Consider the following 26,742-nt stretch of genomic DNA (forward strand, 5'->3'; position numbering starts at 1 on the left):
TGCCACCCAGTAGCTTGCAAAAGTCCCCCGTCTATTGGCTACTGCTCACGCTGATGTTGTTCCACCTTAGCTCTCAGACTGTCTCACTCCAGCATTTCCTATTTCCCCAAGCTCTTAGGGCTTACCTTCTTTTTAGTACTAGGGAAATACTCTCCCTCCTCTGAGCTTATCTTTTTGAAAGGTCTCAGAGCAACTCTGTCCAAGCCAATAGATGTTAGGGGTTTAATTGGACCACATTGTAACACATAACTCTCTCATCAGAATATATATCTGCCAGCAGAAAAACTTATCAGGGAAGGATTTTAGTAGTCACCATTGTGTATCTGGAACCACTGTCCTAATTCTCAGCCCTTGTTTCTGAGATCTGCTCATAGAACTCAGTAACTTCAGTGAATTTTTTTCCCAGGGGTCAATATGTTCCCTTTCTCAGCAAGGTTCACCGAGTATAGTCCTTGCCAGACACAGTAATCCCAGGAATTTGGGATGCTGAGGCAAAAGGATCACAAATCTGAGGCCAGCCCCAGAAATTTAGCAAGATTCTGTCTCAAAACAAAAAGACTGGAAAAGAAACTCAATGGTAAAGTGCCCCTGGTTTCAATCCCAGTACTGCTCCTGAAAAAATAAATAAGTGCACACATACACACACAAACACACACACACACACATCCTTGCCATATATATAAATATATACATATATAATCCTTGCTACATATATTACATTTAGTTATATTATACACAACAAAAGCCTTTTCCACAAATAGAGAAAATGAATTTTTGAAGAGGAAAGGGTAAGTTTGGGTCTGAGCTAGTATTAATGACAACAAACTTCAAAAGTTGTGGGGATACAAATATTTTCAAAACATACACTTTACCCATTGTTATACATCATCCTTATACAATCAACACTGAGGTAAACAGATGAACAAGTATAAAATATGAGTAATTTGCTGTATGTAAAGACAAAGATGCCCTAGTTGACTCTTTGGAGGGCAAGTGAGGATTGGTATTGATATAATTTTTAAAAAATTTATTCAATCCCCCTTGGAGTCAATGGCTGGGCAATCTATAAATAGAATCTAGTAAAGCCAAATGTCTTCATATCCACCCATCCATCCATCCTTCAAACACTTCAGTATTTACTCTGTGTGAGGCACTGTGCTGGACAGTAGAGACATCAGGATGTGTAAAACATGATTTCCACCCAAAAGGAGAAATAGTCAAGTAATTATGGTACGATGTGATGTCATATAATGCAGGCATAAGCAAAATATTATGGTTAAAATGTATGAAATATGATATGTCAAGAGCTTTGTAATGTTTTGAACAACCAATAAAAAAATAATAATAAATTAAAAAAAAAATTATGGTAACCCTTGCCTAGAAGAATGAAAGAAAGGATTCAAAGAGAAGGTGTTTGAGCTGCAACTTGAAACAAAATGGAAGTGTTCCCAGAGAAATGAAGCTTTAGTTCCTATTCTAAAAGACAACAAGGCCAGGTGTGGTGGCACACAACTGTAATTCCAACAAAATGGGAAGCTGAGGCAGGCGTATCATAAGTTCAAGGCCAGAATCAGCAACTTAGCAACCCTGTTTCAAAAATAAAATAAAGAGGGCTGGGGATATAGCTCAGAGATAGACTGTGCCTGGGTTCAATCCCCAGTACCACAATAAATAAATAAATAAATAAATAAAAACAAAAGAAAATTTTCTTCCTATTTTATTTATATATTTATTTATTTTTGTGCAGTACTGCAGATTGAAACCAGGCCACTCTACCACTAAGCTATATCCCTAGCCTTTTAGTTTTTGAGACAGAGTATCACAGAGTTGCTGATGCTGGCTTGCATTTATGACCCTCCTGCTTTAGCCTACTGATTTGCTGGGATTACAGGCATTGTACCTGGCCCAAATGTCTTTTTCAAAAAAGGAAAAAAATGAGAAAGGACTCCAACAATGATTTGCAAAACAAATATCTCCTATATATAAGTAAATGTAAAAGGTGAATGCTCTGAATTACCAACATAATGATGTATTCCCATATGGAAACTCCTTGTGGTCTCTGCACATTGTTGATCAATAACCCTGCTGCTGTCAACTTAAGAAGGAAAAATGCGAAAGTGTGCAAACGGTAAGATAAAAGTTATTCAACCAAGCACAGTTCCTTAAAGTGTGAGGACTACTTCCTAACTTTATTAGGAATTTTTTGTCTTTTTTTGTTCTTGTTGCTCTTTAAAGAGACAGTTAAAAAGGCATAAAGGCACAAGATGGGAACTTAAAATCCAATTGCAATAATTACTCATGTTATTAGCCCCTCTTGAGTGGCATTATAGAAACCTCCTGAGTACCAAACAGTTTATGCTTTTACAAAACAGAACTCCTATATCATTGCACAGCACAGCTGCTGCTTCCTTGAACTTTCAGAAAATGAACCCCAGGTATTTTTCACAAATCCCATAGGGTTTCTACATTAAAATAAAGCAACAGTTATCAAGTCTAGAATAATATCAGAACTGCAGAAATGAGTTGTACTAGTTCCAAATGCTCAATTTTATGTTCCAAAAAAATGGAACAAAGTGCATCTCTCCTGGACACAGTCATTTTCACAGTGATGAACATATACATGTAGATGATCTGAGGCACACTCTGTGATTGATCATAAGAAAATGAAAGTAGAATCAATTCAAAATCCACATTTCATGATTCCGGGTCCTTATTCAGACAGAGTTGAACTCTTCACATCTCTGTATTACACATATTTTAGATCTTTCTTAAGAGTAGCTCTGGGTGCAGCATGATAAAGAAAATCAGATGTTTGGCTTGATAAAAGGTATTCAAGGTATAGGTGCCACACTCATAGTAAGCTTCTTACCACAGGATAGCAGATCTGCTGCCATAGGGAGGATTCTTGTCCTATGATGAGTACTACAGTTCAGTTTTCAAAATTTTGGGAACAATCTGGTCATAGCCTTTCCTTCTTGTTACATTATAGGACAGGAATTTAGAGTATTCCGTTAAGAGGTTTTCCCAGTAACAGGTGATGTCTTCCATCTGCAAGTGGTCTATAATAAACTGGCTTCCCCTAGAGGAAAGATTAACAAGAACATTTTGAAACACAGAACTTAACTTAATAATAGCCTACATGTTAATAAGCTATCTTATGCCAAAACTTGTTCAGAGTACTTTACATGAATTTAATTAATTTGATCCTCAGAATCAATCCTATAGCCATCATATCTATATATATTTGCATTTATCAATACAACATAACATTTTCCCCCCTAAAAACAAACACATTAATAGCTGGTGATCACAGCTAGGCAAAATGGTTCATGCCTATAATTCCAGCAACTCAGGAGGCCAAGGCAGGCTCTAAAAGTTTGAGGCCAGCCTTGGCAGCTTGGTGAGACCCTGCCTCAAAAAAGAAAAAAAGAGCTGGGAATGTAGCTTGGTGATAAATTGTCCCTGGGTTCAATTCCCAGGCCTGGGGGAAAAAAAGGAAAGAAAAAGAAAAAAGTCACGGATCATAAAAAGTATTTATTGAAATACCTTAAAGATTCCAATCTATTTCTATAAAGTTTGGGGCATATTAGTGTATGGATATGTTTTCCCCCTCCTCTGGAGAGTTTTAACTCTGAATTATCTCTGTACGATAAGGCTGATATACAGATATCATATGGCGATAATATTCAGATAACATTAGCTATGGAAAAATGGGGATGATAAAGTAAGAAAAGGGAAAATGAAAAGAATTTACCTTTCAGCAATTTCTTGAGCTATATCATCATTTGCTTTTACAAATTGCAACAGCTCCCTAAAAGAAAAATAATTATTTGAACTCAAAATGTACACCAAACTTAGTACCAAGTCAGAAAAATCATAGCTTGATCTCTAGATATGTGGATAGTGGAATATTTCTTTCTTTTTTTTTGGCGGACACAACATCTTTGTTTGTATGTGGTGCTGAGGATCGAACCTGGGCCGCATGCATGCCAGGTGAGCGCGATACCACTTGAGCTACATCCCCAGCCCGTGGAATATTTCTTTAAAGCAAGCCCACATACATATAAAAGGCAGCCTATTATAGATTTGGGACATAATTGAGAAAAAACAGAAATGTTCACAGATATAAATAAGAAATCAAAAGTGAAAACTTCCAACCTGTCTCCAAATTCTTCTTCTAGTCCCTAGGAGATAGAAGTGGGTCCACATTTCTGGCCCTTCTCCAATCTCATCCCATCAAGAGAAAATTTGCCTAAGCTTCACCGGGGTCAATTCTCATGCTATATCTGAAACAATGTTGATAATATAACAAGATCAAATATCCCTATCTTTAGCTTTTGAGAGATTAGAGCTTTTTTTTATTTTGTACTGTCTACATGTTATACACTGGAACCAGGATTAAAGCACTTTTCAAATTTAAATCCCACTTACAGCATTCTTAGACACTATAACCACTATACAATATATGCAAACCAAATAAAAGGTGGGAAAAAGCTTTTACTGAAAAAATTCATCAAGGGTAAATTCCTTATGCCAAGCATAGTGATGCACACCTGTAATCCCAGTGACTCAGAAGGTTAAGACAGGAGGTCACTTGCAATCGTTTGAGATAGCCCCAGCAACTTAGTGACACCCTGTCTCAAAATAAATAAATTTTAAAAAGGGGCTAGGGATGTAACTCAGTGGTGAAGTACCCCTGGGTTCAATTCCCAGCACCAAGAGATGAAAACAGAAGAGTAAATGCCTTGTAATCCCAGTGACTTGGGAGTCTGAGAGAGGAGGATCACAAGTTTGAGGCCAGCCTTGGCAACTTAGAAGCAAATGATAGGATAGCTGCTTACTGGACATTGGAGAGGTCTGTTTTGACTGGGATATAGTGAACCCACGGCTTCAGCTGTGGATAGAAGAATTCTAGCCACTCATCACCAACATGGAAAACAAGTGAACCACAGAGGAAGAGGTGTTTGAACCGGAAACTTGCAGCTACGCCTCGAAAATTAAACAGATACCTACGGGGGAAAAAATGCAAAATATATTTGATACTCTTTATATTCTGCCACAAATATGACCTTTTTCTTGTTCCCTCCTTCCCTTTTCTCCTTTTATGATTCTCTCCTTTCCCTTTTCATTTTCAGTTTTCAAGAACACATTATTAGTATGTCCCTATAAGGTTTCCACAAACAGCCTGCTTTTCCAGGCTTGGGACTACAGGTTGCTCTGAGAATATCAGGGTACGGGAAAAGGGGGAATACCTTCTCCAGACAGAGCTAGATAGGTTCAGAAGCTCGGCTGAATATAGGTTCAGAAGGGATTTTGAATATCTTTGAATGTTGATTTTGGACATATCTGAGAAAATACAGAAATGTTCAATGATAAAAATCAAAAATCAAGAGTGAAAAAAAATATCACACGCTTCTCTGTATGGGTATAATATCTCTATAGTCATGACCCCCAAAGCCCTATTTTTCCTTCAGTATACCCCCTCTGGTCAAAGGCACTCCCTGTTTCCTGGATAGTACCCTGAAGTTTAGGGAGAAGAACAAGTCTAACCTAATCCATCTTCAAAGAAACACTCCTTGGAAAACTGCTGTCACAGACTATAACACTTTCTTCTCAGCGCTTCTCACACCTGCACTCCTGTCTCCAACCAGAGTTGCTCTTACACTATAGTTATCCTTGAGCATATAACCAGCATTTTTACCTTTGAGTCCCCCAGTTATCCTCCTCTGAGCCTTTACTTGTTCAACTAATATCTAGTCCTAGAATTTCATTATATTAGTGATTGATTAGTTTGTTGATTGCAGTGCTGGGAACCCAGGGCCTCACGCATGGTAAGTACATACTCTATCACTGAGCTTCATCGCCAACCCCTCAATATATTTATTACCCTGATAAATATTCAATCTAATGTCAACTATTGGGTCAGAGGGATATGGAGAGGTAAACCCATCACTTTAACTAACAGCAAGTTCTCTGGAAGCAGGAAACATGTTTCATTCCTCTCTACAGTCCCTGCGTAGAACTCAGGTCAGTGCACATAGGCCCTCAGTAAAAGGCAGCTAAATGAATCAATGCTAGATATTAGTATTACAATTCTTACCCAAAGTAAAGCTGTTTCAAAAGAAAAATGGAAACCAAGAGTCAGGAGTTTTAGAAGTCTTACTTGTATTTGCAGTGATCCACAAGATGGACATCCTTAGCAGCTGGCTTTCCCAAGGTATCCTTTATGTGAAAGGGAAGTTATTAGTATTAGTAGGAATAGCACTTATGGGCAACCAATGTGGAGCAAGCATTGTAAAACATTTCTTCAACATAATCTCACTTAAGCCTCATAATAAACATACTCAGGAGGTATTATTATCTCATTAAACAGATGAGGAAGCTAAGGTTTAAAGGAGTTGGGAGACTTGCTCAGGATCACTGGCCCTAAGTAGAAATGCTAAGGTTTTAATCATGGCCTATAGCACATTTCACTCTGTGTAAATTACACACACAGAAGATAATTTGGGGGCATGGAATATATTTTTAAATAAATATTTAAACTGACTGGACACGGCAGTGCATGCCTATAATCTTAGCTATTCAGGAGGCAGAGGCAGAAACATCCCAAGTTTGAGGTCAGCCTGGGCAACTTTGTGATCATTTGTCTCAAAATAAAATTTTAAAAAGGCTTGGGGAATTAGCTCAGTGGTAGAGTGCCCCTAGAATCATCCCAAATACCACAAAAATAATTTTAAAAAATTGACACCATTTATAGTGGCAGGATACTTCACGAAAAATCCAGATCTCCAACTTCTCTTAGGAAAAAATAAATAAAAAGGAGTATCTGGCAAACTGGACTCCCACTCCCACTTGGCAGCAATCAAATGGAGCTGTTAGTGCTCTCTCTGACTCCTTTACATCACCTGCTGGCCTTTCAGGGAATTTGATTTAGGACCCCTATGTACATTCCACCCTCCTTAGAAGATAGTAAAATGTACGAGGGCAATAAGTCTGTGTGCTTTTGCTGCCCCCCACAGTAGATGCTAACAAACTGTGTGCAGAATACATTCTTTCATATTTTTATTATTTGACCAGATTTCTTAAATTCATTAGTTCCTATTAATTGAAACTATATCAGATTGCCAGAGGTGGTAACTAATTCCTGTAATCCCAGCTATTAAGGAGATAGAAGCAAGAGGATTGCAAACTGGAGGCCAGTCTGGGTAATTTAGCAAGACTCAATACCAAGAAAAAAGGGGGGGGGGCATGGGGTGGACTGGGGATGTAGTTCAGTGGTACAACACCCCTGGGTTCAATTCCCAGTACTGAAAGAGAGAAAAAAAAAGAAACTGTGTCAAATAATATATAACATCTTGAATACATTTGATTTTTCCTTAAGAAGTTTCAATTTTATTTATTTATTTTTGGTATTAGGGATTTAACCAGGGGGCAATTAACCTCTGAGCCACATCTCCAGCCTTTTTATTTTTTATTTTGAGACAGGGGTTCAAAAAGTTACTGAGGCTGACTTCAAACTTGCAATCTTCCTGCCTTAGCCTCTGAGTCACTGGGATTACAGGTGTATGCCATGACACCTGGCCCATTCAATCTTTTTCTCAGAGCATCTTCATATAGTATATGGAAATTTCAAGTGAGAAAATAATAGGATTTTCAGATCTTTAATTAAGGCAAGAAGTCGTAGTTAAAAGGACACAGATGGATTCTAAACTAATAAAGTCCCAATGTCTGGCTTTGCCTTAGAATTATTTGGGAAATTTTAAAGAAATGAAGATCCCTAGACTCCCAAAGATTTTGATTCATTTGACTCATTGTTTAGGCCCTCTGGTTATACTATAGTCACAGTAGCTAATCACTGGTTTAAACCAAGGGTTGGGAAACCTCAGCTGACAGCCCAAATCCAACCCACTACTTGGCTTTGTAGAACCCAGGAACTAAACATTTTTATATTTTCAAGTGGTTGGAAAAAAAACAAAAGAAAAATATTTTATGTGTCAGCTGTAGTGTTACACATCTATAATCCCAGCAATTTGGCAGGCCGAGGCAGAAGGATCATAATTTTGAATTCAGTCTCAGCAATTTAGCAAGACTTTATCTCATTATAAAAAATAAAAAAGGTTGGGATTGTAGCTCAGTGGTAGAGTATCCTGCCACAGAGGTGAATAATAAGAACAGAAACCTTATGATCTATGAAACTCAAAATATTTGCTATCTGGCCTTTTTCATAAGAAACTTCCAAACTCTGGTTTAAACCTTTAAAGTAGTGTAATATAATTATGCTAGGAATAATTTGGCCAGAAAAGCAAGGTGGGTTTGAAAAAGAAGAATTTATAGATATGCTAATATTGGTTCATGAAAGTTTCTCTACATTCATCTCACCACTGAGAGGAAACCTAATCTCAAATTCTACCCAGTCGACAATGTTCTTTAGGTGAGCACATTCACTGCTATAGTTTTATTCAGATGATTGCTGATTACTTTCATAGATTTCCAGGCCTGGTTTTTGGTATACTCTGCATCAACAAGTTTTGGATTTTTCCGAGATAGAAGGATGAGAGGATCCCGTTCTGGATTTGTCCTATAAAAGAAACACAAGACATAAAACTATGTGCCATGGACCATAATACTGTCCCCAATATCTCAAAGGTAAGCAATATTAGAACCCATGTAAAGGGTGTCTGCACAGATGTATAATTCACTGGTTTCTGTGACAGTGGGGAAGGGCATTCTAAGTACTGCAGCACCTATGTGGTCCAGGCTGTCCCCACTTTATCCTTTAGGGATAGGAAGTATTTGGCCCTTTTTTGCTTACATCTGGTCTCTAAGGACATGCTGTTCTGGTCACTATAGCTACTTCCCAGGGAATGACTTCCCTTTCAGGAAGGTTCTCATAGCCTCTATAATTACTAGTATTCAGAACTATGTAACTAGGTAATCACCACTCACCAAAATAGCTACATGACTTTTGTTCTGTAGGCTCTATAAAGTCCAGGGCTTATGTAGTTTTTTGTATGTAGACTGTATGTAGAAAAAGTGTTAGTTATGGTACAGGTAGCAGAGAGGCTTGACATATGAGGGGTCATGGATTCCCTGAGAATCTGAAAAATCACATATCTCTATATAATTTTAAGGAAGTCCTAAAATTCTTGGAGCCCAGATACAGTCTCCAAGTGAAGATTCTGTGTTCTCAAGAGCTGAGAACCAGAGAAATTGGTAAGAGACAGTAAGCAGGGATAGTGGGCCCATCTGCGTACTGAAGTCCACTTCCAAAGCAAGGAGGAGAGTGGCTAGAGTACGATCTCTGATACACACCACATACGCTACAAAACCTTTCTCCCTTCATGGTCTTCCCTATCATCTGCATCACAGATATTTACTGTGTATCTACGTGCCAGTTACTGTTCTTGGCACTGGAGATATGGAGCTGAACAAAGCTCCCTTTTCCATTTCTCTCTTCTCTCTACTTCCTTCTCCATTTTCGCCAGCCTCAGTCTATGTTATTAAACACTGTTTGGCAGCCACATGGTCTGACGAAAAGGTAGTAGGGAGACTTGACTCCTGCTCTTCATTAACCAGCAGAGTGATAGTGGCTACTCCCAGGAAACTGCAAACAAGAAGACATTCATCTTCTTTTCAACATCATATAATCAGTGTCCAACACAGCCTTAGCACTCTAAAAATATCTGTTGAATGACTACTGGAGGAACTTTACTTCTTTGAATTTCAGTTAAATGAAGAGTGATTTGGGCAAATAATTCTCAATCTAAGATTCTAGGCTTCTACATTTATTTCTTAATTATTTTAGCTTTCCCCTTTCCCTTGGGATCATGCCCTCAAGATTACTTATATATCACACACTGCTAGGAGCAATTTTTATAAGAGATTAGAAAATATAATCACCTTGATCCTCGAAAATATGCTGTGGAATTTTTCTTTCTCCATGGCCACTGTGCTGCTGACCTAAAAACACAGATTTTGATTAGTTTCTGTGCTTTTTTTCTCAACTCTATAAGGATATGTTTTAACCATGTCTAAAAATTAGTTCAGGGCTTTATATTTTTAAATAAATCTGATCAAGGGTACTCAAAAGAAAAATCTCACTGGACATGGTAGCACACATCTGTAATTCCAGCAGTTCAGGAAGCTGAGGCAGGAGGATCACAAGTTCAAGGACAGCCTCAGCAACTTATGGAGGCCCTAAGCAACTTAGCAAGACCCTGTCTCAAAATAAAAAAATTTTAAAAAGGGCTGGAGAGGGCTGGGGATGTGGCTCAAGCGGTAGCGCGTTCGCCTGGCATGCGTGCTGCCCGGGTTTGATCCTCAGCACCACATACAAACAAAGATGTTGTGTTTGCCGATAACTAAAAAATAAATATTAAAAAAAAAAAAAGGGCTGGAGATGTAGCTTAGGGGTTAAGCACCCTGAGTTCAATCCCTGGTAACAAAAATAAAACAAAAACAAAAACAAAACAAAAGATAAAGAAAAAAGAAAAACTCCTGAATGATATTACCATCCCTTTTTTTATCATTTCACTCTTCTGGAGGGGCTCGCCAGGAATATCTACATGTCTACTGCCCTGTTAATAAGTAACAACATTAACTTGGTAGGAAAAAAAAGCTCCCAAACTCTGAATGACACGTTGGGGGCTGTTTGACACAATGAGGATTTACTCTCTACTTTAACAATGCTATTGATAGAATTAACATGAAGAAAACTGAGAAGAACATTAGAAATTGAATGAAAGGGAATTCACTCCCTGACTTCATGTTTTGGAGGTGTAGGTGTCAACAGATTTACTGACATTTGCAAAGCACCCTGGTATTATTACAGCTGTATGAAATGCTCTAGAAAGATAAAGTTCCTGAAACTCAGGTTTCAGTACACATTAGCATGACCAGCCTTTCTTGCTGAAATTGCTACTCAGCTGCATCATTTCTGACTTTGTTCATAGGAACTGTCCTTGCACAGAAGACTGCAGTACTTATCTCTGAAAAAGGAGAGGAAGGCTGAGTGAATGAGAGATTGGTGAACTATATTACAGGAATGGAGGAACACAGGATGTAGGTTCTTTTCTGATACCTAGTATCATGGAATTCACTTTTGCTCAGCTGAGAGCATTTCTCATTATTTCCCAGGCCCTCAGACCTCTAACATCAGCTAATCTGGCTCATTTTCTAACCCTTTCTTTTTTCTTTTCTTCCTTTTCTTTGGGGGGGGGAGGAGTGGGAAGTGGGGGAGTGGGTGGGGGGTGGCATTAGCAATTGAGCCCAGGGACACTCTACTACTAAGTAATATTCCCAAATCCCCAATCCTTTTCTTTTCTTTTGACACCAGGATTTAATCCAGGGGTGCTTAACGATTCCCAGTCCTTTTTTTTACTTTTTATTTTGAGACAGGATCTTGCTAAATTGCTTAGGGTCTCACTAAGTTACTGTGGCTGGCCTCAAACCTGTGATACTCCTACTTCACCCTCCTGAGTCACATGGTTGCTGGGAGCCATTAGCCAAGTAGGTATGACAATTTCCTTGCCAGCTTACCCCATGTTGCTGACATTTTGCAGTGACATTGAATGTAGGTGACCTTGCTCAAGGACCAGGGCGGATTAGGGTGTTCCCGGTTTAACATAATCGGGTTTAGGGCGTTCCCAGTTTAGGTTCCAGGTTTAAGGTTTAAGATTATTCCTGCTGGGAATAGGGCGTATCCTGCTGCCTAAGTTCCCCTTGAGTTCTCACGGGATTCAGACAGTATATTTTTGGAGATAGAAGCCCAGTGGAGGTGGATTTGGGCAGAGAACGTGGATTTCCCCAGAACATGATTGTAGACGGCTGGTGTGAGTTCGGGAATAAAGAGTTGCTGTTTGAATCTACAAGCTGTGTGGTGGCTCGTGATTGTGTGCCCAGCCAGACTGCGGCATTTGTGCCCAGCCAGACTGTGGCACATGGTGGCGTGTGCCACCATGTCCAGCTTCTCCTCTAGTTCTTTCTTGCTAGATCACCTTTACCTGATCCTCCAGTTCAATGCCAGAACTATCTCTTGTTTCTCCTCATACTTCTTCCCATCAAAATATGAACATCATAGCACTAGATTTTTTTTTATTGTGGAAAAATGACAGGTTCATTATATTAAATTCTAACTGAAAAAGATAAAAGTAAAAATTCATTTGGACTCTCTCTACCCACAGGTAAGAATATAATGTACTAGTGAAGAATTTCTTTTCAATCACACTTCTCTATATCAATGCTTTTCTTTCTCTTGCAGAGCTGCGGATTGAATCCAGGATCTTGTATGTTAGGTAAACCCTCAACCACTGAGCCACACCTGTTATTTGGAGTGATTTTATTTCTCCATCCTTACTCAGGGCCCACAGACATTTCTGATTATTACAACTGGAAGATTACTAGTGGCATTTAGTGAGTAGAGGCAAGAGATGCTGCTGAACATCCTATAAGGAATAGGACAGCTTCCCATAACAAAGAATTAAATTATCAAGTCCAAAATGTGAATAGTGCCAAGACTGATAAACCTTACTTTGTATAATAAGTCATTCCATATATGATAAAATAATTATATAACCAAATTGCAGTTTTTTATTCTGCAACTTCTTTAGACATGTATATATATTTATATATAAAAATATATGATCAATAATTATATAACCAACACTTATACTTCCTATGTCCTGGATACTGTTTTATGTATATGCTTTATGTATATCAAATCATTCCCACAACCTTATAACATGAGTTTAATTAACTAATTGTAGTACTGAGGATCAAACCCAGGGGCACTCTACCACTGTGCTACAACCTTTTTGTTTTTTATTTTGAAACAAGTTCTCCCTAAGTTGCCCAAGCTGGCCTTGAATTAAACTGGGATTATAAACTGGGTGCAATTGCACCCAGTTAAAGTGGGTTTTATTACCCCTTTTTTACAGGCGAGCACCTTGAGAGGAGCAACTTGATCAGAGTCACACAGCTAATCAGGACCAAGATTTGAATCCAGAGTCCTGGTTTTTTAACTCCTTTTTCTACCCTGCCTTTCCATTCATTCATAGTATTCCATTTTAGAATCATGACATAATTCATGTCATCCCTTTTTGATAGGTTTGAAAAGTTTCCAACTTTTTTTTTTTTTTTTGGTATCAGGGATTGAATTCAAGAGTGCTTAATCACTGAGCCACATCTCCAGCCCTTTTTTATATTTTATTTAGAGACAGGGTCTCACTGAGTTGTTTAGGACCTCACTAAATTGCTGAGGCCGGCTTTGAACTTGCTATCCTCCTGCCTCAGCATCCCCAGCTGCTGGGATTATAGGCATGTGCAACCATACCCAACGGTAGTTTCCAACTTTTCACTCTAAGAAACATATGAGTAAACATCCTAGTATGTACATCTTTGCACACTTGTCATATTAGTTCCTCAGGAACTTATGCTAGCTGGGCATGGTGGTACACGCCCGTAATCCCTAGGACTTGAGAGGCTGAGGCAGAATGATTGCAAGTTCAAAGCCAGCCTGAGCAATTAAATGAGACCCTGTCTCAAAATTTTTAAAAAGGGCCAGGGATGTAGATTAGTGGTATAGTATCCCTTTGTTCAATCCCCAGTACTGCAAAAATAAATAAACAAAACATAATAAAATAAAAAACAAAGAAAAGGAAAAAAGCACCTACACTGAATCATTATTACTGTGAAATGTAGCTGGATAAGGAATAAAGGAATACCTATGGCTTGGATGATGAGATCCATCTAAAAACCAAAACCATGGAAGGAAGATATCAACAGGCCAAAGTATGTTTAAGTCATGAACAGAGAAGATCTGGAATAAGCTTGCACTTGAGATACCTACAGGATAACTATGCTCCCACATACCTGCCTAAATTATCAAGTACATTTATACTCTTCCAAATATTTTCTGTGTTCTCCCATTACAATATGTTTATTCATTTTCTCTTATTATGAAAGTAATTTGCTCTTGAGATCTTTAAAGTACAGAAATATTTTAAAACAAAATAAAAGGGTCCTGTAATCTCTCCCACAGAGGCACTGCTGACAGTTTAGGATAGATTCTTCTGCAATTTCTTTAGACATGTATATTTTTATATGTACACAAAATTGCTTTTACTATGAACAGTCTTATTTTTAACTTAAAAGTCAATCTTTTTAAAGTAAAAAACTTAGTTATACTATACTGTTTATAGCCATGTGTCACTACACTCAGCTCTACTGCTTATTTCAACAAAACCCACAAAGAGAAAAATACAAAACCTTTCTAAAGGACCTACCTTACTAGATCTTCTCTGAAGAGGTCCCACCGTCCAAGACCAGTAGGATAAATTGGCCAAACAGCAGGTCCCCCTTCCCAAAATGTCCAAGCGGGATACATGATATCATGGTACTCGGATGTCTTCAACAGAAACAGAAAGGCCATTCTAAGTAAGTCTTGGAACAGAGCAAGAAGAAGCAAACTGCATTCATGACATGAGATATAGACAAAGGCCCTGCTGTAGTGTCCACTTGCCAAAGATACATTTCCCCTAGTCTGCAAGGTCCACACCCTAGACATTACAAGGCAAAAGTGACCATGGGTTAAAATCCACAGGATCACCATAGCCCAGAATTTAGAATAATATTAAAGGTCAACTTTTTCAGTTCCTCAAACTTCTGTTTTTTTGTAGAGGAGATATACATACTGTTAAGATTTTATTTTAAGGAAATAATCTACCTACTTCTCTCATCATTTTACTGCTATTACATTTGGAGTTTACACGGCCTTACCAGTTCTTTGTTATTTTCCAGTGGGTCCTTTGAGAGTAAAACCCAGGAAATACAGTACAATGATTAAGAGTGTGGGCTCTTGGGACAGATTGTGAGAGTTTGAATGCAGCCTCAACCGCTTTACAACTCTAGGCGAATTACTTAATCTCTCTCTGCCTCAGTTTTTTCATCATTGTATTGTGAAAATATCAATAATACTCTCTATTTTTAGGCTGATTTTGAATACAAAGTGTCTTTTTTTTTTTTTTAAAAAACATTTATTTATTTAAGTTTTCGGCAGACACAACATCTTTGTTTGTATGTGGTGCTGAGGATCGAACCCGGGCCGCACGCATGCCAGGCGAGCACGCTACCGCTTGAGCCACATCCCCAGCCCCACAAAGTGTCTTAATACAAGCTTAGGGCAGTGTCCAGCAATTAGAAAGTATTTAATAAGTGTTTGCTAGTGGTTCCTGACACAGTTAAGCTCACATGGTTGGACAGTAAATCCTCAGCTATTTACTCACTGATCAGGGTGAGAAGTACCAATGGGCAGATAAGAGTATAATCACACATCTTCTGAAGAAAGTTTGAAACCACCTGTTATTTTTCTTAATATTTTTTTAGTTGTAGATGGACACATATCTTTATTTATTTTTTATGTGGTGTTGAGGATCAAAGCCAGCACTTCACACATGCTAGGCAAGTGGTCTACTACTTAGCTATAACTCCAGCCCTTCATTTGTTACTTCTTATGATTTCTGTTAATATCTGGTCACTGATAAACCTCTAACAACTATTTCTGCATTGGGATTACATGTGCAATATGCTGTTTAACTTCTCTTAAATACTTAAAAATATTAAGTAATTCATCAAGCACTTCCACATAACAGCTATTCAATGGAAGCTACATAATTAACTACAAAGTTAACATATTAAAATCCCTCCCTTTGAAACTACGAATCGGTTTTTAAAAAATAGAAGGGAGGAAAGATAAAAGGAAAGTTAGTATACTGATGGTCATACTTTATTATCCACAGAAATAACAGATAAAAATAATAGACACCAAGTCCTTACTGACTTACATGGGAGCCTCTATCTGTTCTTCTTGAAGAGTTTCACGACAAACAATGAGACCAAGCACTTTTGAGAAATGAGGCTAAACCATGGACAATGCAATACAAAATGTGGCCTCAGCCCACTTGCAACACAGGAAATAAATAAGTCTAGAGAGAAAGTAAACTGTGATAAAGAAAAAAAAGTGAGAATAAAAGGTCCTTCTGCTTTGGAAAAACCAAGTCAGAGATGATGTTCCTTTTTAAAAATCCATGGGGTTTTCCTAAATCCACTTTCCACTCTTCCCCCATACTATTATTTATTTATTTATTTTGTACTGGTTATTCAACACAAGGGATACTTTACCTGTGAGCTACATCTGCAGTCCTTTTTTGTTTTTTTATTTTGAGATAAAGTCTCACTAAATTGCTGAGGATCTCGCTACAGTGCTGAGGCTGGTCTCAAACCTGTGGTTCTCCTGCTTTAGCCTCCCAAGTGGCTGGAATTATAAGCATGTGCCACTGTGCCCTGCTTTTTTTTGGCGGGGGTGGGAGGTGGGGGCAGGAGGTGGTGGCACTAGAGATTGAACCCAAAGTTACTCTACCATTGAACTACATCCTCAACCATTCTTTGCTTTTGAGACAGGATCTCACAAAGTTGCCAAGGCTGGCCTTGATCTTGAGATTCTCCTGCCTCAGCTTCCCATGTCACTGGGATTACAGGGATGTGCCACCACGCCTGGCTCTCTGTAAGATTTCTGAGCCCTACTTCCAATGCCCTGTAGTTTCCTCAGGCCTCTTACTCCCTTGCCTCCATCCCTAGCACACAGACATGTAAGCAATCTTACATTATTTACGGATCCTCAACTCCATCTTCTCTGTCTTATTGCTCAACCACTGTGAACTTACGGGGACAGAGAACCCACTCTTGGACCTCAGGGGTCATCTTTACTATTACCCACTAGACTCTGCCACAAGACGATGATCTTTTCTCATATTCTAAAGGAACACCCTCCACCCCTCCCTTATGGCTCTTTTTGCGCTTACCTTACTGAAGGAGAAGACTGGGATGACAGGCTCCATCCATTTAGGAACCTGAGGATAGTCTCGTACATTGATTACCATCTCCATGTCAGGGAGGTGCCCAATAACTTCCAAAATAAAGTGCTCAACACCACTACATCTGTCAATGAGAAAAACTACAGTCACCAGAGTAGTGTCTGCAGAGTCTAGGATAAAGGGTCCCAGTCATACTTCAAAATGAGACAAACCAGCGTTCAGATCATTAGCCTACTGCAAAGTGTCCTGAAAACAATGCTGCTGCTGCTTTTTTTTTTTTTTTTTTTTAATATTTTTAAAGTTACTGACGGACTTTATTTTTTTTATTTACATGCAGTGCTGAGAATCAAACTCAGTGCCTCAAACATGCTAGGCAAGCGCTCTACCGCTGAGCAACAACCCCAGCCTGCTGAAAGCAATGCTTCTGAAGTACTTTACAAAGTTATATTGTGTAAATTATCATCCCTAGTTAAGCTATTCCGGCTTACAACACGTAATAAAATTTTCCAAATAAATAATCTTTGAAGGGAATATGATTGCAACTTCTACTACTTTTCCTCTATTCATTCCCAGATTTTTCTTTATTTCCCTTTTATGGATTAGTTAATTATTAGGAAAGGTACACATTCTGATAGGAACTGGAAGAGCTAATTTTCTAATTGTGTTCCTGAGCTTTGCTTCTCACAAAGGCACTGCTATAGTTTGAATCTGGAAGGCCCCACAAAGGCCCATGTGCTAAACGCTTGGTCGTCAACTTGGCTCTATTGGGAGTTAGTGGAAAATTAAGAGAATTATAAAAAGTGGGTACAGTGAGAGGTTTTAGGTCTTTGGGAGGTGTGCTCTTAAAAGAAACTGGAACACCATATCCATCTCTTTCTCTCTCTCTCTCTCTTTGCTTCCCATACACATTAAGGCAAACTATTTGCTCCACCACACACTCTCTGCCATGATACACTGTCTTGCTACAGGCCCAAAAGCAATGGGGCCAACTGATTATGGACTGAAATCTCTGAAATATAATATATTTAAGAGAGAGCAGCCTCCATTAAAGAAAGGGACACGCCATTCTTTTCTCTTTTTAAGTTAATTTTCTCAGGTATTCTATTACAGTCATGAAAAACTAACACAGACACCATGTTATTTCCATCACAACTGTCATAGTTTATGGGGAGAGAAAATCTCTCCTCATTATCTTCAACTTAAATACAGAACACTATTAAAATTAGTTTTTTAAGTCAGAAAGAAGTGTTTGCATAATCACAAAGGCTGTAACATTACTTCCTGACTGAACTGTCTCAGGAATCCACAGAGGATTTCTTTAAAGAAAGAGGAGACACACAGACTGTTTAGTTTGTTTCTGCCCTATCCTTCAAGGTCCTGAACAGCACCACACTAGGGCAGCACTCCAAGCATTGATCAAAATTTTCTGGCCACATGGAAATGACTGATTTAAGATAATTTTATATATAAGGAAATGACTACAAAAAAATACCAATAGTTCAAAAACATAGGTAAAGATGCTCAAAAGTACTAAAAATAAAATGTCATCCCCCCACTATGTACAACTATAATGCACCAATTTTAAAAAGTGGGGAAAGAAAATAAAATGTGAGCTGGATGCAATGGCATATGCTTGTAATCCCAGTGAATTGGAAATTTAGGCAAGAGGATCACAAATTTGAGGCTAACCTCAGTAAGTTGGTGAGACCCTGTCCCAAAATAAAAAATAAAAAGGGTTGGGGATGTGACTCAGTAGTATAGTGCCTCTGGGTTCAATACGTAGTACTGTAAAATAAAAGAAAGAAATGTCAAAAAATACATGCTGATTTTACCAATCAGATTGGCAAAGATCAAAAAGTCTAGTACACAATGTTGGTAAGGCTACAAGGTCTATTCAGAGAATGTGAAACAAGGACGGCAGAAATATGAACAGGTATCGCCATCTATCTATGCTGGCGACCTAACGCCGGGTTCACAAAATCTGACTATTCCAATAACTTAAGAAAATGGTGAAGAAAGCATGCAAACACACAGAAGCCCCTTTTCAAAATCCAGGAACGGCTCTGTGACCTTAGGGGTCCTGAAAGCAATGCTTATAAAGTACTTTACAGAGTTAGGATAAAGTACTATCCTAACCTTTATATTATGTAAATGATTATCCCTACAGAGCCACTGGAAGTCTTTATTCTTATATAGGGTACATAAAAGGCGATGTTCCATGGAACATTCTATCCACAAAAGGGCAAAGAGGTAGGATTAGAAGGAACAGGTGGGTGTAATACAGCCCAGTTGGATGACACCCACTCCTGGAGCAACATCTTCCTTATCTGAGTGGAGGTAAAGCCCAATGTATTGCAGGGTGCAATAACTGTTCAGTACCCCTTTACTCAGGACTTAAAGGTGTACACATAGCTTCTGTCCAGAGTGGCTCCTGACAATCAAGAACAACCTCTCTGAAGGACAATTTATTTTTTATTTTTCATGATTTTAAAAACACATTAATTGACTTAGTTATTCCACTTCTAAAAACTTAGCTTACATGTATATTTATAGAAATGCTCCAAGGTATGAGTACAAGAATATTCACTGCAGTGCTATTTCTGGTAGCCAAATATCAGAGGAACAGGAGTATGGTGAGAAATAATTTAAATGCTCACTGGCAGAGGTCCCAATAAAGAAATCCATATATTAGATCATTATACAGCAGTGAAAAAGGTGAGCTGTTCTCTCTGTACCTGGTCCATAATAGACATTCAGTAAATACCTATATTTTTCTTCCTCCTTCAGCCAAGCTCACCCCTGCTAGGTTCCATCAGCCTGTGTCCTGCAGCTACTCTAGCCAGGGACAGAAGAGACGAAAGGGCAAGGACAGTTTAGCCAATATATCCAGTGATGTGCCCAAACCTCATAAAGAGAGAGGAGATAGACTTCAATAGAGGAGCTGGAAGCTGAGCATGGTAATGTATGCCCGTAATCCCAATGATTCAGGAGGCTGAGGCAGGAGGATCCCAAGTTTGAGGCCAGCCTCAGCAACTTAGCAAGGCCCTAAGCATCTTAGCAAAGCTCTGTCTCAAAATAATATATAAATAAAAAAGGCTGAGGATGTAGCTCAGTGGTAAAATGCCCTGGGTTCAATCCCTAGTACAAATAAGGAAAAAAAAAAAAAAAAAAAGGAACTGGCAAGAAAAATTCCCAGGCATGTGAAAGAGCTTATCAACTCACCCATGGTAGCAGTCCTCCGGAAATGTAAGGAGGGATTCACTTGTCAGGACCCTGAATGGGCTTCTAAAAGCAGTATCAAGTAGGCCTATATGTAATAAGGTCAGAAGATGCATCTACCTCATAACTCTTACCTTGAGGGAAACATGCAGTCATATTCTCGGTATAATTTGTTCTTAATGATCTGATAATGGGTCCCTAGCTTTCGTCTGACTACTTCCGCCATCATCTTCTTGGAGATTCCTCCTCGGAAAGGAATCAGATCCTCTTCTATAACACTGGAAAGGAGTAAGAATTGTCAAGGAAAGCAGCCTAGAAGCAGTACCATTCCATGAACTTCCCAAATGCATTTACATTTAGTACTAGAGAACACAGTAAACTGAGGCAAAGAGGAGTCAGGGACCAGAGAGTAGTTCAGAGGTAGCGCACTTGCTTAGCAAGTATGAGGCTCTGCATTTCATTCCTAAGCACCTTTGAAAAAAAAAAAAGCAATGAGCAAGAATGAGCAACTCTCTTCTCCAGAAGTACCATGGGTAAACAAAAAACATCAAACCTGCAGGGCATGGTGGCACAGCAATCTCGGAAGGCTGAGGCAGGAGGATCACAAGTTTAAGACCACCCTCAGCAACTTAATAAAACCCTGTCTCAAAATAAAACTTTTTAAAAGGCAGGGGGTGGGGGAAGGGCATTAGGGATGTAGAAGTAAATTGCTTCTGGATTCAATCATCAGTTGGGGGCAGGCATCAAACACAACAAAAGTACAAAAAGTTAATAGTCAAGTAAATGTCTCTTCTTCTTCCCTCTATCTGGACTGCTTCTTCCTTGTTAAATTCATAGTCCTCTGTTTATGTCATGTCCAAGTCCTCCCAGCCACTGCAGACCTACTGACATATATCCCTTTGTCTGGACACCCACAAAAATTATGGTTCATGTTTCACAGTCTAACAGTCTATCCCCCACCCTGCCCATACACATGCTCTAAAAACCTGACAGAAAATAAACTATTTTGTATCTCCCTGGAAGCTCAGTACATAGTAAGTTTGCAATAAGTATCAGGTGAATATTTGAGGAGTCAGAATAATACAATGAGAAGTCGCCCTGCTGATGACCAATCTGAGATCTTTTATGTAGTTATCTTTCTACCATACCAAGTTCCAGTCCTAATTTGCACACATTAAAGGTAACCAACAGGAAATTAATGATTGGATTCATTGATAAATATGTGCATTCTTTCAACAGTTTTTATCCAGTGCACTTACTGAGGTGCAACAAAAAATAAGACATAGACCCAGAAATCAAGAAATTTTCAATCCATGGGATGAAATCATGATTCATGATTTCCACAGGATGTTCCACAGGATGAAGTAATGCTGAGACCACAGGGCCCATTCCAGAGCCAGGGCATTTGCACTCCTTAGAATTAAAGAGAACCACCTTAGTCATCCTTTCTGCTCTATTGCAACCAAAGTCTCTCAAGGGTTTTTTTTTTGTTCCTTACCAGGGATTGAACCCAGAGGTGCTCAACCACTAAGCTACATCCCCAGCCGTTTTTATTTTTTTAAATTTTGAGACAAGAGTCTGGGTAAGTTGGTCTGGAACAAGTTCTCCTTCTGTCTCACCTACCAAGTCGCTGGGAATACAGGTATACACCACTCCCACCCAGCTCTCAGTAGGGTACAACCTTCTGACAAGAATTTAATTCAAAAGTCACATCAAAGAACTCACCCATGGTAGCAGCTGCAGTTTTGACTTGAACATGGTTCATAATTCTCCAAAGACCTGTTAATTTGGTCAATAAATATTTTCCACTTTGAACCTTCAAAAAGCGAAATGAAAGTCAACTAAATATCTCTGAGCATTTTTTTTTCTTTCAGTAAGCAGACAGGGCCAACAAAAGATCAACACTTTCAGAAATCCCCTTCCTATCCCACTCTTTGAAACAAAGCACTAGGAAGGATTCTGTAACTCGCCAGCGCTTTAGTCAGATCTGCTCCTTTACGGGGCCATTAGGAGTCCAAGAAATTGGAAAATCCACGAGGTTAATGCTCAGCCTTCATTCAGAAGGCTATGGGTAAACTGGATGGCAACACGGACTCTCATCTTCTAATCAAATTGAGTCCGATAAAAAAAAGGATCAATTAAAAGTCATGGACATTAACCTTCCCTTCATCCCTTCTGACAACACACACACACACACACTCACAGCCCACCCACCCGCTTCTCCCAGTGGGTTCTAAGGAGGTACAGAACGGCCGAGCGCGGGCGATACCTCCTGCGCGAGAAGAGGGGTTTCCCTCTCCTCGCTATCACCAAGCATTCCGGGGATGGGTTGCCCGCCAGGGTCCTGGGCAGAAGCAGAGCCCCAGACACCCACTCTCTCCACTTCAAGACGCCGGTGGCCGCTGCCCAACTCTGCGCTACAGCGGCCATAGCATCCTCTAGGACGCCTGCCACGGGGGGAGCGCCTCCAGGCCCGAGCCCAGCCGCAGACTCGGCCCTGCCGGGAGCCCACCTGACTCCTTCTGGCGGCCCTGCACTGGGAGCAGGAGTAGCAACAGCAGCCAGAGCCGAAGCCGAGCGCTGATCCGCCGCTCCATAGCCGGCCGACCCGCTGCTGACTCCCTGCCGCCCCGCCCCGCACAAAGATGGCGACCGGCTCCGCAACCCGGAGACGCGCGGGCTGCCCGGCACAGAGGGGGCCCCAGTGCGCGCCCCGGCGCAGGCCTGCGGAGATGCCAGCTGGAAACCAGGCGCCCGCACGCCGGCCGGCAAGCACCTCCAACAACGTCAATTCCTTCCATTCTACAGCATATTACAAATATTCTTTACAGCCAGAAAACTGAAGATCAGAGAGTACTTTGCTCCTACAGCTTCACAGTCAGTGGCACAACCAAGCCTTGTCGTTGAGCCTAGGCTTGATCTTTCCACAATATCAAACTGCTTCTTATTAAATAGCCTAGATTTGTTGAGCATGTGAATGTGCATAGAACAGTTTGCATGGCTGCAATCCCAGTGACCAGGGAGGCTGATGCAGGAGAATCCAAAGTTTGAGGCCAGCCTCAGCAATTTAGCAAGATCCTGTTTCAAAATAAAAAAATAATAAAGGGCTGGGAAGGTAGCTCAGAGGCAGAATGATCCTGGGTTCTAGTCCCCAAACTGCAAAAACAAAACAAGATCTCCAAATATTGCAAATAGTTTATCACAGGTCCCTTTGTAATAGGAATTTATAACAGGTGGGGTGACTTAGGCATAGAAAAAAAAATCAGTGGTGTTAAATAAAATTCACAAGAAGCCATTATTTGGACTGAGCTCTTGCAGTGTGCACCGACCAGACCAAATCAGAATGAAGTCACTTGACCTAGGTACCAGTAATCAAACTGGTCTTTAAATGGTCTCCTTTAAAAAACAAAACAAAACAAAACAGGAGATTCACAGCAACCAATCAGAAAGAGCTCAGTCTAGTGGGCCAGCATAATAAAGAAGTTCCTGTTTTAACCCTCTAAGGAAAGTTAACTTTCATCCTGCTTTTCATTCTTTATTTCTTCATCCCTTTTCTGCCTGTTTAGCTAACCACCTCTGCTCAGATCTTGGAACAACTATTTTCATAGATGAGATGCCACCAGAACAACTATTTTCATAGATAAGATGCCACCAGAACAACTGTTTTCACAGATGAGATGCTGCCAGATTCATAGCTCACTAATGAAAGCCAATTAGATCTTTATTTTTTGACAGGTGACAACATAAAACTGGATATTATACTTAACATATCCAGATATAGGTTATGTAGGCATGTATTAGTGATCATACAGTTCTTTATCCTTGTATAAATAACCTTAGGCTTTGCAGAACTACATGGAAGTACCAAAATCAAATTTGTGCCCTGGAATTTAGAACTATTAGAGAAAACAAATGCTTCCCTGAAGATAGTTTACCTTTATTTTTTGGTCGGGTCGGGGTGAGTACTGGAGATTGAGCCCATGGATGCTCTACCACTGAGCTACATGCTCAGACATTTTTTGAGACGGGTTCTCACTAAGTTGCCCAAGCTGGGGTCAAATGTGGGGATGTAGCTCAGTGGAATAGTGCCCCTGGGTTCAATTCCCAGTGCCCCCTTCTCCCCAAAAGCAAATACTGTGGTTTATTTATTTTTTTTCTTGAGTTAGGGTCTCACTAAGTTGTGGAGGCTGGCCTCAAACTTGTAATTCTCCTGTCTCACCCTCCCCAGTAGCTGGGATTGCAAGTATGTATGTAATAGGGGTTCACTTGATGCTTTGACTATATCCCTTGTGGCTGTGAAATTTACATGTTTTTTTCTTTTCCCCCAATCTTCTTTTCCCTAAAACTTCTGCTCCCTGATCTTCTTTTCCTTAAACTTCTTGCTTATCTCTCCTCCCTAATCTCATTTTCTCTGAATCACCTCTATAAAAGCCCCCTTTCATACTATGGCAGAATCACAGCTGTTGGGATAGGAATCCCCTGCATTTCTCCTTTGCTAGCAAAGTAATAAATCTTCTTTTTCCTTTTTCACAAAACTGTGTCCTCGCTATTGGATTGGCATTGGGGACAAGGAGCAAGCTTTCAGCAACATGTACTACAAGGTCAGGCTCAAATATTGTTGTTTAAAAGTACTTGCCTGAGTCTTCAAATTCATTTCATGTTACATTGCCTTTGATTATCATGATTCAGTCATACAGTAGGTTGCTTTACAAAAGTGCTCAGATCTCTGCATAAATTTTGTTTCTATTTCTATTTGGACTGCTTTTCCTTTTCGTGTGTGTGTGGGGGGGGTAGGGGGTATAGAGATCGTACCACTCACTACATTCTCAGTCTTTAAATTTTTTTTTTTTTAAATTCTGAGGCAGATTCTTACTAAGTTGCCCCGGCTGGCCTCAAACTTGTGATCTTTCTGCTTCCTCCTCCTGAGACACTGGGATTACAAATGCGTACCACCGCTCTGGGCTAGACAGCTTTTCTCTTCCATTGTTGCATTACTGCATTCAGTTTCTACTGAATATCTTTGCCTCAAAAAGACATGCCCCCAAATAGTACTCTCTTATTATTTACCTCAGCCCCTTGTTTGTCTCTTTCATAATACCTATAATTTCTAATTGTTTTATATATTAAATATTTTCCTCATTAGAATATAAGCCACAGGAGGGCAGGGATGTACCTGTCTTGATCACTAACAGTGTCTGGTACACAGTAGGCACTAAATAACTAATTGCTGAATGAAGGAAGGATGCTGGTGAACCAACAGAAAAGATCAAAGGAGTTTCAATGTAGCAAGTTAGGAAGCAGTTAACAGCAAATGTACAAAATTCCTTATGGCAAGAAGTGAATATAATGAAAGTATGTAATAATCTATGTTGGGTTTTATATATTCATGAATGAAGGCTCTGTGATACATTAGGATACTATAAATATTGGGGAATATTACTATCTTTAGTGGTTTTGATTAGCAGTCATTCTGGCTCTGTCTAGCTGGGTTATTTTTAACAGAGTACTTCTTTTCCTCTGAAATGGAAACCATGGTAGCATCTATCAAAGCTTTGTGAGACTTCTCTCTCTCACCTCCTCCCTACTGAAAATTCAACCCACGGCTTCACAGATGCTAGGCAAGCATTGTACTGTTTAACTACATCCCCAGCCCAGCCCTATGAGATTTAAATGAAACCTGTAAAGTTACTTGTCTAGTGTCTGACACAGCAACAACCTTCAATAAAAGTTAAGTAATTATATGATCAATATAAGGAGATCCCCACCCCACCCAGTGCTGAGAATTGAACACAGGGATGCTTTACCGCTCAGGTACATCTCCAGCCCTTTTTATTTTTTGAGACAAGGTCTCACTAAATTGTCGAATCTGACCTAGAACTTGCGATCCTCCAAGTAGCTGTAGGATTACAGGCTTGTGCCACTGCGCCAGGCAAAGGCTTTCTCTTAAAAGATTATGTTTGTGGAGTGGTAAGTCTTACATAAATGCTCCTTTTAATACTCTTACTCTTCTAATACCAAACTATTGGCTCATCAGGATTGAGCCTAAGGCCTGATGCATGCTAAACCCAACCTGTATCATTGAGTCTTTCTTACCTCTTTATCTGCCACTTCCTCTCCATTCTCCTGCAAAACTGCCTACTCATTCATGGAGTCTTGGCTTAAACCCCAAGTTCTCTACGAAGCTTTGTTTGGCACTCACTCCACCACCATCTCCAAGTTCATTACTAGAGATAGTTCATTTTACTATATCTGGACCTTGAATATAATAACGTTGCATTTATTGTAATAAACCCAAATTATTGTGTTTTCCCGCTATCTGGTCCTTTCCTCTAGACTCGGAGCTTCTGTGGTATTCACTTTTTAATCCTAGCATAATCTAGTCCTTTACAGTAAGCACGAGGTTGGCTGCTGAAGAGTTACTGAGACCCCTGAAATATTAAATAGGATAGTGATGGGAGCTTAGATGACGTCTCCCAGTCCTTATTTGAATGGGACAACAACTCGTACAGAGCTAGTCGTTGTACAACGTGAGATAACAACAACTAGGCGGCTGAAGCCAGAGTAGGAAATACACCCGCCAGCTCGCGCTGGGAAGGTGGGATGACTGCGCAAGCGCATACCGGAGGCTGGAGGTCCATTCCTCCTGTTGCGAGTG

The 26,742-nt window shown here is 39.7% G+C and overlaps 1 protein-coding gene across 3 annotated transcripts; it reads right to left on the minus strand.

The window, feature by feature from the left end:
• Window positions 1-659: 659 nt before the first annotated feature.
• Poglut1 (protein O-glucosyltransferase 1) lies at window positions 660-22,810 on the minus strand. Of its 3 annotated transcripts, none has more exons than XM_015478480.2 (11): window positions 22,600-22,784; window positions 21,813-21,903; window positions 20,222-20,365; window positions 16,857-16,992; window positions 14,283-14,404; window positions 9,901-9,960; window positions 8,479-8,578; window positions 6,164-6,222; window positions 4,842-5,009; window positions 3,755-3,811; window positions 660-3,079 (listed from the first exon to the last, which is right to left on the minus strand). In XM_015478480.2, the coding sequence occupies exons 1-11, from the start codon at window positions 22,682-22,684 to the stop codon at window positions 2,923-2,925; spliced, it is 1,179 nt and encodes a 392-aa protein (XP_015333966.1). In that variant the 5' UTR covers window positions 22,685-22,784; the 3' UTR covers window positions 660-2,922. The 3 variants fall into 3 exon arrangements, with proteins under 3 accessions (XP_015333966.1, XP_048659222.1, XP_048659221.1); XM_048803265.1 differs by lacking the exon at window positions 22,600-22,784 and adding an exon at window positions 22,357-22,542; XM_048803264.1 differs by lacking the exon at window positions 4,842-5,009 and having other exon boundaries at window positions 22,600-22,810.
• Window positions 22,811-26,742: the final 3,932 nt, after the last annotated feature.

This window comes from Marmota marmota, unplaced genomic scaffold (assembly GCF_001458135.2).
Source record: "Marmota marmota marmota unplaced genomic scaffold, marMar, whole genome shotgun sequence".
In the NCBI taxonomy this organism is placed as follows: Eukaryota; Metazoa; Chordata; class Mammalia; order Rodentia; family Sciuridae; genus Marmota; species Marmota marmota.

Excerpts from the sequence above, each read along its gene's own strand:
- Poglut1 (XM_015478480.2), bottom strand. The coding sequence starts at position 22,684 with ATGGAGCGGCGGATCAGCGCTCGGCTTCGGCTCTGGCTGCTGTTGCTA. Across the intron at positions 6,223-8,478 it reads AGGCCTGGAAATCTATGAAA|GATACCTTGGGAAAGCCAGC; the intron begins GTAATCAGCAAT and ends TTTCACATAAAG. Across the intron at positions 3,080-3,754 it reads GCTCAAGAAATTGCTGAAAG|GGGAAGCCAGTTTATTATAG; the intron begins GTAAATTCTTTT and ends TCTTTCCTCTAG.